At 34.1% G+C, this 16,044-nt stretch overlaps 1 protein-coding gene across 1 annotated transcript in view; it reads left to right on the forward strand.

Moving 5' to 3' along the window:
• The first annotated feature begins 1,639 nt into the window (after positions 1-1,639).
• GFRAL (GDNF family receptor alpha like) overlaps positions 1,640-16,044 on the forward strand; it is a 38,194-nt gene continuing 23,789 nt past the window's right edge. Inside the window, exons 1-5 of the mRNA XM_040983148.1 lie at positions 1,640-1,661; positions 4,593-4,727; positions 7,088-7,240; positions 12,095-12,151; positions 12,943-13,273. Coding sequence (XP_040839082.1) covers positions 1,640-1,661; positions 4,593-4,727; positions 7,088-7,240; positions 12,095-12,151; positions 12,943-13,273 — 698 coding nt within the window. The remainder of the gene's footprint in view (positions 1,662-4,592; positions 4,728-7,087; positions 7,241-12,094; positions 12,152-12,942; positions 13,274-16,044) is intronic.

Raw genomic sequence — 16,044 nt, forward strand, 5'->3', positions numbered from 1 at the left:
CATGATGAACATGGGATTAGTTCCTTGATTGGTACTTGACAGTTTCACCATTGATGCAACCTAATTATCTGAAATTTTCATAGAAAATACTAACATTATAAATGATGATTTTTAAGAGACCAAAAAGGTGAATCATGCTGCTATCAGGAAGAAACAACTTATTTGAACAAGCTGATACAGAAAAGCAACAAAAAGAATACTGAACCATCAAACTAATAATTATACCAGATAAAAGACATGCTGGACATTAAACTAAACAACTGAAGTCTCAGAGACAGTTTAAATAATAAATACATGAAACAAATTCATTAATCTTACTTTGCTATTCTAGAAACAAAAATGAATCATGTCTTGCCTACCACTGTAAAGTGAAAGTAATGAAACAAAAATTCTGCACTGTGCCAGCTGTGCACACACAAATGTTCCCATATATGTCTTCTCTTCATTTCTTGCCGAAACAGAAAATTATATTTCTTTAAGTCTTTTATTGTAGATCAGCCTCAAAGTGGTTTATAGATAGAAGTTCTGCAGCCACTTTTGTAAGATAATAGATTAAGCTAGGGTCTCAGATGTTAGCATCACAAATGGGTACCAGTCTACTTCCCAGCAACATCAGTCCTGATTCGACTCCTTGATAAAGGCCTGGGAAAAGCAGGAGATAACCAATGTGCCTGGGTCCCTCCACCCAAATGGAAGACCTGGAAGTGGCTCCTGGCTCTGGCTTGGCCCAGCTTTGGCCATTGCAGTCATTTGTGCCATGAAAAGTGAATAGATGATCTCTCTGTCGCTTGTCCCTCTGTAACTCTGCCTTTTAAATAAGTAAATGTACTTGAATAAATATTCTTTAAAAAGCAAAACATTTAGCACACTCAAGGAAGCGTTGCTCTGTAGACGTAAGGAAAAACAGTATCGAATAAAACAGGAGATAAATAATGCTGCTCATTGAAGCCAGCAGAAAAAACACCTGTCAAATGACAGAGACCATAGACTATAATTACCTTCCAGTGGAATAGATAATCATTTTTGGCAGTTTTGCTGTATGTGGAAGGTATGAGTGACTATAAATTCAGTGGTACGGTTTTCAAGTACTTGGTGGGTGAGAGGCACAAAGTAAACATTTCTGATATGAGATAGTCTATTTCTCTAAATCTAACAGAGCTTGAATTTCTCATGTATTCTTCTGGACTGCTGATGCCTTTAATTCTTTGCTGTGTATTCAAACTGTATAAGGAAAAGAAGGGGTAAGTAAAATGTTTAAGTGTATTGGAAAACCTTGGGTTCTGTTTGTGAGGTCTTTAGATCTCTTAGTACTTTATTTGAAGATGAAAAAAAAAAGGTTTTCTGAGTGCACAGAGAATGCGTCATTTCTCTTTTTATTTGGCTTATGGGCTTTCTTGGAAGGATCACATCTGAGTTTAGCACAGTCAGGAGGATAATTTAATTTCAAGATAACAGGGAGAGTTCACAGCCCAGGAAATATTTGTGAGGAGGTGGTGACATATCAAGTGACTGGAATTGGTCATGTTTTTCAAAAGCAATGCAGAAACTGAAGCTTTATTCTAGATAGTTCATGTGGACAAAGTCGTTGCAGTGAGTACCTCTACCTGTCCTTTAGGTGGCCAGCACCAGCTTCTCTAGCATGCTTGCGCTCATTTTCCTGGGTAAGTGAACTGTTCTTTTGGTTTGTCTGAATTGATAATGTTTCTAGTTCTTCATAAACCACGTGCCATTTCTTTTAAGACTTCAGAGGGACTTTATGCAAAATATAAGTTACATCACCAAACTATGCCGTCTTTGTTACACTTATAAAAGATGTATTTTGCTCTCTGTTTGCTTTAATCATTCAGTTTGTTTCTTTTTTTAAACACATACACTAACCCAATGTCTATAATTTATTTATAAGAATGTATGGAATTTACCTATTTCCTAGCTATTTTTGAAATGACACCTTCCAGGTTCTGTGTATGAATTATAAAATGAGTATCTGTTTACAAGTTATAAAATGGTATAGTTAAAATTGTAATTGATTTTGCTTTGATAAAATGAAATTAGTTAGACCACTAAATCTCCCTTAATTCAAAACAGTAGTAGTTTTTCCTAAACTAAGAGTCATTTAGTAGAGTAGAATACTATGACATGAAATGCTTTATATTTGATCAGTGTTTATGATCTGAAACATGGATTTATCCTAAAACCTTAAGTTCTAAGAATACATTGCAGATGTTGGTGGAAAATAATTCATTGACATTTAATGTTGAATTCATGTATTTGCTACATGCACAAGCATAGCTTTTACATTTTCTTGATTTTGTAGCACAATCTTAATATTAACCTTAAGAAAAGGGATAGCTATAACTATAGCTAGATAAATAAAATAAGAAAGACTATCTTCACTTGAAGCTGATAGGTATTTAACAATGAAGGGTATTTGTTGGCAAAAGTCCAAAGAGCTTTATTTAAAGTTATACTAAACAATAAATGGGAGTTAAAATAATTCAAATGGAAATAGTTAGGAAGGATAATCTTTTTTATGTTTTCAACTTTTCTTTGGTTTCAAACAATTCTTTCAATGTTCCAGAATTTAGCTTCTTGTGCCTAATTCCAAATATTTCATTATTTTTTGCATGAATGTATAATATATTATTAAGGCTTTATTGTTGCTACAATGGTATTCCAAAAATATGATGATTGATTCAAAACAGTTTGTGAATCTATGCAGTTTTTATATGACATTCTTTTCATTTCTACATATTTCTATAGATAATTTGTACAGAAACAATCTAAGAAATTTCAATTGTCTTAGGGAGTTTATGTATTTATTTAAAAGGCAACAAAGACAGAGGGAGAGAGAGAGAGACCTTCCACCTGCTGATGCAATCCCTAAATACTATAGAAGCCAGAGTTGGGCCAGGCTGAAGCCGAGCTCTGTGGATTTTGTCCTGGTCTCCCATGTGGGTGTCAGTGACAAAGCACTTCAGTCATTATCTGTTGCTCCCCACATTGTGTACTAGCAGGAAACATAAATTGCAAGTTAAGCCAGGATTCCAAATCAGGTATTCTGATAGAATGCACACATCCCAAGTGGTGTGTTAACCACTGCGGCAAACACCTGCCTCTGAGACTCAAATGCTGGAAAATGAGGCAACAGCATAATGAAGCATACAAAAGGCAACAAAGTCTCATTATGTCCTCAGTGGAAAAAGAAAGGTTTTTAACCTTTACTTCTGAATTCATCTTTATTAGTTTAGTTGCATGAGGAAAGAAAATTATTTCTGACAGTCTCAGATATCAAATTATATTTAATAAACTTTTTCCCATACAACCCTCTTCAGGTTACATGCTCAACTAATTAGGTTTCATATGGGCAAATATCTGTCAGTATAGAAATATGGAAAACAATGGATCAAACATACTAATGAGTTCCATAATTTTGTAGAGGGTGATAAACATGCATCATTTTCTAAATACCTTGTTGTAAAACAGAACTTGACTTTCACCAAAGATTTAAGGACTCTCAAAAATCCTGGTTTAAGCATGATGTTACAAATCATAGTCAGAAATGAACAATGAACGTTAGAATAGTAAAATGTTGTTTTTATATCTTGATAGCTAAATCACTGAGATGGTTCCTTAGATTCAATATTTCTCTTCGGTAGAAGATGTAGGAAATGATCCACAACAATTTCAACAAGTGAGTTATTGAATAAAATATTAAATGGTGAAAAGAAATGAAACATCTGGAAAAGATAGTAGGTAGATAGTACTATTAAAATCTTAATGAAGCAGCCAGTAGACTAACACTTATAGATATCCTGAGACTAGTTACAAGACATAATGATCTATAGCAAATGCAGTTTCTTATAAATTGAGTTTCTTGCAGGAAATTCGTATTCTAGAGTTTTGGGAAAACTAGGTTAAAAGAAGAGTAGTAACTATGAGAACTATGTAAAGGAGAACATACTCTGAAAGTGTATCTGGGACTCTCAGGCAGAGACAATAGTTATACCTATGAATAGAGTACTTGAAGATGCTGGACTTTAATTAACATCACAATTAGCATACATTGGACAAAACATGAGGACTGGATTTGTAAAGATAACAGTGGGAACTCTGAGGAAAAAACTCTTAAAAAATATCCCTTAGCAAAAGAATAGTGGATACTGGAAAGGATTCAAACTATGACCAGAATTACTAACTGCAAAATTATCAGCCAAGAAAGAGTTCCCAAATCAAAAAAGTTTAAAGAACATCCACAAAATATGTAAAGATAAAAGCAGGGAGTTTAACATTTATTATTGCTTAGCTTTTTTTTTTTTTTAAGAGAGTGATTACTGTTTGTTTTAAAGAGCATTTTCCATGAAACAATACGCCTAAAAATTATAAATTGGGAAATGAATAATGGACAGGTAGTGAGAAAGGGAACCATTATAGACACTCCTTTAAGATCCTTATGTAGGAGAAGTACAGATGTCTCCCTAGGGGGGAAGGCTACAGTTCATTTCAGTCTTATAACAATTTTGCTATGTTTTGTTTTCTACAATTCTTCTATTGAACTGGAATATGACAAACTCATCTTGTTGTTGTTGTTTAAGCTCTGGTGCTAAGTTTGGAAAATGGAATTACTTCCCGAGTCAGTGATTGTACACAGTTAAGAGAGCGATGCCTAGGTGACCTGGACGTCTGTGCGCGTGCATGGAGAGTGATGGAAGCTGCCTGCGATACTGCAGGTGAGACAAGTTGAGAAAACACACTCTCAAACGCCTTTTTGTTTCCTAAAGTAAAAATCGGGGTTGATATTTTCTTCGACATCCCAAGATTAGATTGTTTTTTTTGTAAATAACTTACTCAGAGTTGATGTTTTATTTGATCCATATTTAATCACTTCTTAGTGAATTTAGCTACAAGATATCCCTCATTAGTAAATATTTGTGAACAATTTCCTTTTATGTTGTTTTTTTCTCACTGTGCATGTTACATTTATATGCATACCTCTAAGTAGCATGGCAAAAGTGATTTAAATAAAATTGCATTTTACTTGTATATTAAAACATTAATGATAACATAACAGAAATAATGTTGATTACAATTAGTTTCACATGCATGTTGTATATTTTATAGTTTTGTAGCATATACACTATTTTCCATTACAACTGTGTCAGGAACAAATTGAGCTGTATTTAAACTTTTAAAAGATTTATTTATTTGTTTGAAAGTCAGAGATATCAACAAAAGTACTAAAGAGATCAATCTTCCATCTGTTGGTTCACTTCTCCAAAGGCTACAACAGCTGAGACCGTGCCAGTCCAAAACCAAAGGCTTCTTCTAGGTCTCCCAGACAGGCAGCATGACCCCAAGCACTTGACCAATTTTCTGCTGCTTTTCAAGTCTGTTAACAGCAACTGGATCAGAAGTGCAGCAACCAGGACCTGCATTTGTACCTACGCAGGGTGCTGGAATGGCAGGTGGTAACCTTATCTGCTCTGCGAAAATGGCAGCTCCAATATATTTTTATTTTTAACTTTTCTGCATTCCAAATGCTTAGAGGTGGTTCAAGAGATACAGAATTGAAGATTAGAAACTGACTTGTATTTACATAAAAAAACATACATATGTTCTGAATAATCAAGAAGCCCAATAAATATTAAATGAGAGCATTACAGTATACATTCAATTACCAAAAGAAGACATAAAAAATGGATCATTCTCACAGAGTGGAACACTGCCATAATAGTGTCATGCCTGAAGGACTCAAAAATAATATGCCAACAAAATGACAAGTTCTGTCATATTGCATTATTAAAAGTATAATACCATACAAATCTGATAAGCCTATTAAATATTCAGTAACAGAAAACAAAAGGGAAAATAAGAATCTTTTCTTTCATAGCTTCATAAATAGGAACTTCAGTACTGATCGTAACACCTACTTAATTTCAGGAAGATTCCATTACCACCCAGAGGTGTGAAGCGTTGTTTGTCCCGCTAACATGTAGCAAGCTGTGGTTCTAATGATGCCAGTGTGCACAAAGATGACCAGAGAGTGCCTGCTCAACAACATGACTCCCTCGATCACAGAGGATGTGGAGGAAGCCGGAAAAAGCACCTTCTTCCTGCACATTTGAGGAAACACATGGGTTATTCATACTCAGGGAAAGATGTAACTAACCAGTTCAACATTGATATGGATGCTCAGAATGATTTCAGAGCTAAAATTTAGCCAAATAGCTAATTTTAAGATAAACGCAAGATGACAAATATATTTGTTTTGATAATAAGACTTCTAGTTAATTTTATGAAGCAATTTAAGATGAGATTTTAGAATATCTCATTTAGTATGTCATGAATTATAACATAGTTCATAATATAAACAGAAAACTGTTTGCATATAGTAACCTATAGTAAGCTATAGATGTGCAGTAAACCATATTTACATAAGTATTCCAGTATTATTATTTAGGATAAGGATATCCTAAAGAATTAAATATTCTTAAGTGACAAATTAAATATATTCATGTAGTTCTATTCAGAACAACTAATAAGATTTTCAGGTATCTGATTTGTTTTTCTAAATTGAAACATAAAATAAAACTTTGGTAACTATGAAAAACTCATACTTTATTTAGAAATAGTAACTATATATTCAGTAAGTTCTAGAATCTTCTCTTACCATAGTAAATATAAAATCATCTAAGCCTCTCTTATTAGCTTCTTACAGTGACATGTAAAATGAGTTATCAGCCCAACACAATACCCAAGAATTAGTTAAGGAGGTTAAACAACTAAAACTAGAAAATTGTAAAAATAGCTTTGAATACTACTGGAGAACAAAAGTCGGTATTCTACATGAAGACAAAACTATTTCAAATTGCAGAAAATTTGAATGAATTTTATAAAGTATCCTGTAAGAAAACATATAGTAATAATAAATGTTTTGATTAAAATGCCACTTCTATGGACATACTGAAGGAATGCCTGATAATCTTTCTATATTAATGGAATATGGAGATTAATGTTAGTTGTGACAGGATCTCAGAAAAGTTATATTTAAATTAACATGTGGATTGTTACATATTTTTGTAATTTTCAGGTGACCCCTGCAAAATGAGAAATTCATCACACTGTATCCTGAGCATCTACTCCTTAATAGAAAATAATTTGCAATTCACAGAATGTGTCTGTATTGATGACTTTGATTGTACTGTGAACAAACTGCTTGGGAAAAAATGTATCAATAAGTCAGGTAATATTTTGTAATGTGGAAAGTTCATAGTCATGAAAAGGAAAATCAGAATTTTAAAATTAACTTATTCTGCATAATTTAATCAACTCCATTATTTTTTTAATTTGGTTAACTATTGTTACAATGACTGAGAGTTCTGTCAACTGTAGGTCTCATTAAATGCACAGCATTTTTTGTAATTGCTAAAACCATCTCAAACATTGGTGAGCTATTAGAATTTATTTGTTTTAAAATGGAATTTTACCATACTTAGATGATAGAAGATGAATAAATACAATCTCATAGGGTCTTTTTATCTGGCACATAACAATAATAGTAAACTGGTTATTCTGCATGTCTTCTTGGAGATACTCAGAGACTTTTTGAAAGGTCTCACATTTCTTAAGCCAATATTTTTCAGGTCCCCAACCTCCCTATATATGCTCTCTGAAATGTGACCATCCTGAAATGCACCTTCTTTAATATACTTTTTTTTTTTTACTCCTACCACTATCAACTTTCTTCCACTCTAAAAGAGGTAAATGTTTCTGGCTTTGATCTCGGGTTACTCATTGTCCAACTTCTCTATTATAATCCTTAGTAGATGACTTCATTTTGCCTTTCTGAAGATTTTATATTAGAGGAATTGCCTAACAAATTGTCTTGAGACTGACTTCTATTTGACATAAGTTGAGATGTATCTATTTTCATGCATAAGTGAAATTAATAAAAATAACTGTCTTACAAATCTCTTTAATGGGGATTTTTAAAAAGATTTTGTTTGTTTGTTTGAAGGGTAGCATTACCAAGAAAAAAAGGGGTCTTCCGTTCACTGTCTTACTCCCCAGTTATCTAAAATAACCAGAGCTGGATTGGTCCTAATCAGAAGCCTAGACCTTCTTCCGATCTATGATGTGGGTTCTGGCACCAAGCACTTGTGTTACCTTCTGGCATTTTCCCAGGTGCATTAGCAGGTAGCTAGATTGGAAGTGAAAACAGCTAGGAATGGAACAGGCACACATATGGGGTACTGGTGCCTGAGAAGCCAGAACTGGGGATATTATTTCATAACATTAACAAACATTTTAGCAAAGATACAACTTCAGGGGAAAAGACGGAACTTCATAAATATTTATGTGATAAGTAATGACATAAATAATTTAAATTTAGCATAATTACTGTCAGTCATCAGCAAAATATAAAAATACAAAATTAAATGATGTTGATAAAATATCACTATAGGAAATTAGTCATTAATACAATATAAATGATGAATGTTACATATTTCCATTTTAAAAAAAATCAACATCATTTATAATGGTTGTGTTGAAATAATGTCTCACTGGCTTTTGATTTATGGGATATTTTCAAAAGATATGTCTGTGCATACTTAAATGCATTTATTAGAAGCGTTAAGCAAATGAACCTATTTAATTTGTCATCCCTTTTAGAAGAATCAGTCTTGTTTGCACAGTCAAATGTCACACAATGGTTTTCTCAGAAAGATACACCGCTCATGACTGAAAAGAAGCGTGACTGTGTCTTAGCAGCACATGCCTGCCTGGAATCTGAACACTGCACTGCATTGTATGAAAATTTCAAGAAAACCTGTAGGAGAGAAACAGAACAGTGCAAAACCCTTGCTGGAAGACAACTGTGTGCAAAATTAAGAGAAAATCTGAAAGAAACAAGTTTGGAAAATTGTCAGTGCAGTGACTCTTCAAAAGCAGATTGCATTCAAATTTGGAGAAGTTTGTTTGAAGACATTTGTATACAAGATATCCAAATGACTCAAGTAACAGGTTACAGTGAAGACAATGAGAATTCATTCAATCAGGACATTGTTTCAGGTTGGTGTTCAAATAGATTCAGAAACATTACGTATAATCCCATGCATACATTTTCCAGAAAATATCTAGCTTATAATTTCAACTCTCCAATGCTGGCTGTATTCATTTCAGAAAATTATAACTAAAATACACAATACAGTAACCATATCCTAAAGGGCTTGTGAAGAAAGAGGCATACTATCTTTAGGGGTTTTTTTTTTTCTTAATATTGGTCTTATTCATTGAACAAATGCTTCTGAGTCATTTACAATCTTCTAAGGTTAAAAACAACCAATTACCTGTTCACTGAAGTAACTAAAAGAACATATAAAATTGCTGAAGTGGTAATCATTTCTTTTCAGAATCGACAGTGTCTTACACTATGTCCTAATCCTTGGTCGCAGAGAAGTAAACAAAACAGTAAAGATCACTGTGCTTTAGGGAACTTAGATGCTAAACTGAAGGATGTGTAGAGTCAATGTCCTTAGATACAAAATCTAAGACAGAAACTTAAATGCATAAGATTATTGGGGCAGGCACCTGCAGACAAAAACTGCAAAGAAGCTCTCAGGAGTAACTGAAGAAGGATGAAAGGATATAAAGTTGACACAGAAGAGCGTTCCTTCTGGAGAAGGATATGGCCTTGAGATGGCTTTCAAAGAGACCTCCCATTAAACTGATCTCCTTACATGCTACATACTGGCCGGTACTGGACACAAGCTGCTCTTGGAAAAATCTGTGATTTGCTGTGACAGCTTTCTTTTGAGAAAGGCAATGTCTAAAAAAGGACCAAAATTTTAAGGAGTTGAGGTCCTGCATCACCAAGGTTCACATGATAAACTACTAACACCCCACTAGCAATATAAGTGATGATTATAAATATTCCAAACAGCAGTTTATGCTGAGAAAAGAAATGAAATAAATAGGGGCGTAAAAGGTCTGGTTGAGGGATTAATTTTAATGGAATAATCACTATAGTGTCCTAATATTTAATGTGTAGGAAAAGTTGAAAAGAGACAAAGGAATGAGGCCTATGTATGGGTGGGAAAAGAATGCACGTGGCAGAACACAGCAAATTAAAATAATTCTGAGCTATGAATATGCCTTGAGGTTTGAGATATGCCAGGAGGACAGTATAGCTGGAGCTAAGAAACTGCCAGCAAGATGCATAGCAGATGAAACAAAACATGTAATAGGGTGCATAAGGCAAGGGGATATATGGTAGTGAGTCTAAGATATTTAATTATAGTATAAAACCCTATAGTTGAGGAAACATTATATATTTTTGTGCATTTGTATATAATATTATAACCCACACAGAAGCTTGTAAAGTACATATTTGTATTTATACACAATATTTATTGCTTCCTAGAGTTCTAGTAATCAATCTAAAGCTTAAATTATGTATTTTATGCATATATGCATACATAATGTAATTAGTATTTAATCTCTGCACTTACTGCAACATATTATTCATAATATAATATAAAGCAGCATATTATCCAAGGTGGAATTTATTTCCCAACACTAAAAATAACATTTTTTTTTGTATAATCATTATGCAGGCAATAAATAGATTGGTCTGCTTTGGCTGCTGTAAACATAACATCATAGGTTGAGTAGCCTTACAAGCAACCATTTAATTTTCATAATTCTGGAAGCTGAAATTCCTGTATGAAGGTCCAGCATGGTCTGTTCCTGGTGGATTCCTCTCTTCCTCACTTACGTATGGCCAGCAGTCTTCTTGTTAGGTTCTTCTGGGACCCTTTCTAGGTGTGTGCTTCAGGGCTGTGGAGAGCAGAGGTCACAAATACCATCAGATCAGGGACCCACGTTTATTCCTAATTTCACATTCATTGCTTCATTAGAAGTATCATATTCAAGTACAACTGAGGAATTAGGGCTTCAACAGATATATTTTTCAGTCCATGAAAATTTGGTTGCTAACCTCAAGTAAATGTGGGATGCACTTTTAACTCAAAGGAAGTTTCTTGAGCAGTTTTTAATGAGTGGCAGAACCTCACTCTTCAGGCCCAGTGCAGGCACATCAGTTTGTGACAGAATAGCTAGGGTACATTTTAGAGTTTTGAGTCTGATATAAAAGCTATACAGTGCATGACATTTCAAAATTGGGATTCCATTCAATGTCATCTGAATGTACAGAAACAAGAAAACATGTATACGTAGAATAACTGGAACTGTACAAGATCTGAACAGATTGTGACATAATTGCTTATTTAAGAAGAATTTTCCAGTGATTGGGCCATTTTACACATGAATTAGACTGCTGGGCAAAATCTACATATATTGGGAGAGGCGTCCTGGCTAGGGACGAAACGAATCATAAAGAAACATTTCATACTACAACAAAAGTTAATCTTAGTACACAATAGAAACACTTACACTTTCAAATGAAAATCTGACCCACTGTATCTCTACTACTCTATGCTTTCATGTACCAGTGCTCATTTCACTTCACATGTTCATTTTCTTATCAGGCTGCGGGATGCGGACTGAAAGGGACAAGATTGTCATCCTTAGTACGACAAGGGCTACACAGTTGGGAAAAGACTCAACCAGTATTTCTTGAGTGAATAATGTTTGAAATAGCTAGCTACTGCATCCTCTATCACTGACAATATTTTCACATTCTATAATTTTAATACATAAGAACTCTTGGAAAAATACAAATTGCCTTTAAATTCCATTTGGATCTAAGTAGGACCCTTCTGGGTAAAGATTTTTGTTATTGTTTAGACCATGTCTCTTCTATCCTTCCAAAACAGTCTGTTTATCTCCAGGAACATGGTCTAGTTACTAACATTTGTTTAAATCTTCAAGCTACTGGATCAACTTGCTTGGATGATATTTCAGAGGTTTATTTTTCTTCATCTAAAAATCACAAAATGTTAGGGTAAAATCAAGTGTTAAATTAGTATTTCATGAGCCTGTGTGTTTTTTGCTCAATTATACATTCATAAATGTGATACATATTCTTCTAGGAAATTTATAAAATTGTACAATACTTTCTTAATTTCCATTCTAGGTAGCATGAAAGAGGACATTAAACTCAAGTGGAATCTTACGACACTTGCCTATCATGGTAATGCATAAATTATGATTTTATCTATATTGTAAATACTAGATAATATAGCTTAAAATATAATTTCTACTTTCTCAGCTACGCCATCTCTAAATAAATTATGTTGCTTACCAATTTTAACAAAATGCATCAGAATTACTACATTTCTATCATTAATGACATGTCAATTGTTTTGTCCATCCATCAAGTATTTATGTATGTACTTGGAAATATTATATAGCTAAAACCATATGCTATATAGCAATTAAAGTTTGTGTGCATTTCAATCATATAAGTTAAAATTTTCAAGACCGAATGTATTTGAATGCACATATGGTGGTGAGGAGAGGACATTTATATATATCTGTTTTACACAGTATAAACATCTTTACATGTAAAAATAATGTGGTGATCCTACACCTCTAGGACACTGTGTAACAGAACAAGAATCACTTAAACTTGCACCAGTGAACTTCTCATTCACAAGCTGTACAGTTCAAATCTAAGTTCTGAAGATTTATTATTTGCATTTGAGAAATTTGGGCTCAGGCATTTTTTTCCTTTCTCTCAATTTTGGCTCTACACACTTCCTGTCATGTTGCATCACAATACATATCCAGTGTAGATGAAAGATGATTCAAACACCACACTACTTAGGTCTCAGTAAATTCAAACTTACTCTTAATAAAGGAGAAGCTTCTGCCAAAAATAGCACATTGGTACTTCGTTATATTTTTCTTAGAGTCTTTTCAACAGTATTTTGCAGACTCTGTGTTAGCTTTTCCATGACTGAGGCATCTCATTGCTTTCAGAATTCCAGGGGATCCCATCCTGTTTGGAAGTGACCGAGGCGTGCGTAGGGGATGTGGTCTGTAATGCACACTTAGTACCTTACCTTAAAGCTTGCTCAGCAAATGGAAATCTGTGTGATGTGAAACACTGCCAAACAGCCATACGGTTCTTCTATCAAAATATGCCTTTTAACATTGCCCAGATGTTGGCTTTTTGTGACTGTGCTCAATCTGATATACCTTGTCAGCAGTCCAAAGAAGCTCTTCACAGCAAGCCATGTGCAGTGAACATAGTTCCACCCCCTTCTTGCCTCAATGTAATTCACAGCTGCCGAAATGATGAATTATGCAGGTGAGTAAAACACACATACCTTACTTTCTTATTTCGGCACTTTATTTGTATAGTCCAGTTCTAACACTTGATCTCATTACATTAGCAACAGTTCCCACCATCACCCAACATGGTGTAAATAAAACCAGACAACTCATAATTTTAAAGCTGAGTTACATATGTAGTGTCCTTTTTTTTTTTGAAATTAGATGTAGGACAAGATTTTGGAACACAGAAATTCAGTATGTCAGGATTTGGTAGCCGGGCGACAGCATTATTAAAACAATAAATTCAAGTGGAAGCAATGAATTGGTTCATACACTTGATTTGAATGTAAGCTTTCTTGCTTGCTTGTTTTGGTATGACTATAGAAGTCTGTCAAACATCATGGAATTTGAGCAAAGGACCCTTTAGACTTTAAACTATATCTCTTGTGTCTTAAGCTGGACACCAGGAACAAGAAAGTAATTTGAAGAGTCTGGACATCCCTCATATCTACATGTGTCATATTGTCAGATTGTGGCCACCCTCCTCTCCCCAACCACCTACATGCTTTGTTATCAGGAGAAGAATGTGAACCCCTTATTTGTTCATTTAAAGATTTACCATATGCCTACTGCTACTCTGAGTATCAGTGAATAAGAAACAGTGATGCCTCTCTAGTGGAGCTTAAATTCTTATGGTCAGAGACAGATTAAATAAGCAAACTGATCAGCACATGACATAGTAATGAGTGTCCTCTAGGTTTAAAAGAAAAGAACAAATTAAAGGACACTGGGAATGGGATAAGACAATTTCAGCACAAAGTGTGATCTCTGTAGGGAAAATTTTAATATACCTAAAGAAGTGAGGGAATAGGAGTTTCTCACTAAGTGCCCTGCAGGAAATAGCAAACAACTGGACCCTCCTCAGCGCCAAGGAAGAACTGAGCACTCCATGTTCCAAGGGGTCGAGTGTGCAAAGGTAGAGCAACAGGAGACAGGTTCATTACTTTACTGCATGAGTTTTAGGTTTATATCACTTAGGGCCTGGAAGGACATTGTACGAACTTGGGGTTTACACCAATCAAAAATGATCTGGGTCTTTTGTCAAAACTTTCCCTCCAGGTGATAGCGAAGACCAGACAGTACTTTTGCAGATAAACACTCTCAATAAATCTAAATTTAGTTGTATATGCTTTGAGTTCTCCTTTTGCTCACTGGGGTCTTCATTAGCTCATTTTTGCTGTTGTTTATTCATGATAGATTTATTTTCTATCTGGTCAGAAATTCAGTTAAGTGGAAACTTTTGGATCAGAATATGAAGGTACAAGAAAAATGAGAATGTTGAGTAAACTGGATAAGTCAAAGCCATTTGTAACATTGACATTATGATGTTGAAGAAGCTTTATTTAACATCCAGCATTAAGTCACATAGTTTTTGAATTCATCTTTGCACTTTTTGAATAAATCTTTAGATGAATTTGTCTCCCCAGTCCATTCTATTATGTACTATTGTATATCATTTTATTTAAATGAATGAAATGTTGTATATATCAAATTAATTTCAAGATCAACACAATAGTTTAGGATGGAGGAGATGCTCAGTGTGTGAGAGCTCAGAGATTTGTTACATTTGCCAGCTCTCTTCAACCACTGGCAAAATACTGATCCTGTAATGGTATTAACTCCCTGAAGGTTCTTAGTAAACTACTTTGTTTTAGCTTTTCCATTATCTTCTGCCTCTTTTTCTCAGTTTTTTCTAAGTTAGATAGCAGTTCCAGAGCCTAAAAATGTTTGGCAAATATAGCTGCTTCCCTCTAAGCTATAATCTGAGATGAAAGATACAGATCTAAGATGAATTGTAGACCACTGGCATATTGCTTCAATTTACCATATAAAGTGTCAAGGGTATCAAGACAGTTTTAAGAATCTGTTATGTAAGTGTGTATCCATTACTTAAGGTTTATTAGTTATGCTTCTTAAGTAAAATAATAAAGGCAATTATTTTTTTAAAAAATATGGTTCAATTTGAATTTTTCAAACTTATTTATCATTCTAGAAAGACTTACTAGTGAAATATTGCATCTCAGAGATTCTGAGATACACATTTATTACACATTTCGACATCACTGAGGTATTTGGAATGAATCTTAAGGTCAGCAACAAGCAAACATTTATCTTTATTGAATAAAAACTATCATCTATCTGTAATCTATCAACTATCATCTATCTATGTATCAACTATCATTGACCATCTATCTGGAAATATTATGTCAAGTAATACGTGAAACAGCCAACACTAGGGGAAAACAGATTTTAATGAAATCCTTGTTTAAAAAGTTTAGAAAGTGCAAGTACTGTGATGTGCTGCTTTGAGACAGTTAAATATTTTGCACTAAGCTTTCAGATATTTCTAAATTTACATACAAAATAAGCAAACTAAAAAGAAATTAAAGAAAAAAAAGTGTTTACATGGTGAGTAGTGGAATATGTTGCTACAATCCCTGTGACACATTCTGGAGCTTTCTCTCAGCACTGACCTCATCCTGGTATCAATGGCTACTCACACTGACTGGCACAAAGTTGGCAGTTTTCCTCAACAAGAGCTGGTAGGTTTTATCACCTCCCTAAGGTGTTTGATGAACATCTGATACATGACAAGTACTCAAAAAGTATCATCTACTTGCCCCTAACTATTCAATAATATCTTCTTTCTTAGAATTATCTTTTTAAAAAAGTTCTAACAATTTGTTTTTTAGAATAATTCAGAAAGCAAGGACTACATGTCTTCAATTTTCTTTCACCATGTGC

The sequence above is a fragment of the Ochotona curzoniae genome, unplaced genomic scaffold (assembly GCF_017591425.1).
Source record: "Ochotona curzoniae isolate NIBS_2020 unplaced genomic scaffold, NIBS_Ocur_1.0 contig_3819, whole genome shotgun sequence".
NCBI lineage: Eukaryota > Metazoa > Chordata > Mammalia > Lagomorpha > Ochotonidae > Ochotona > Ochotona curzoniae.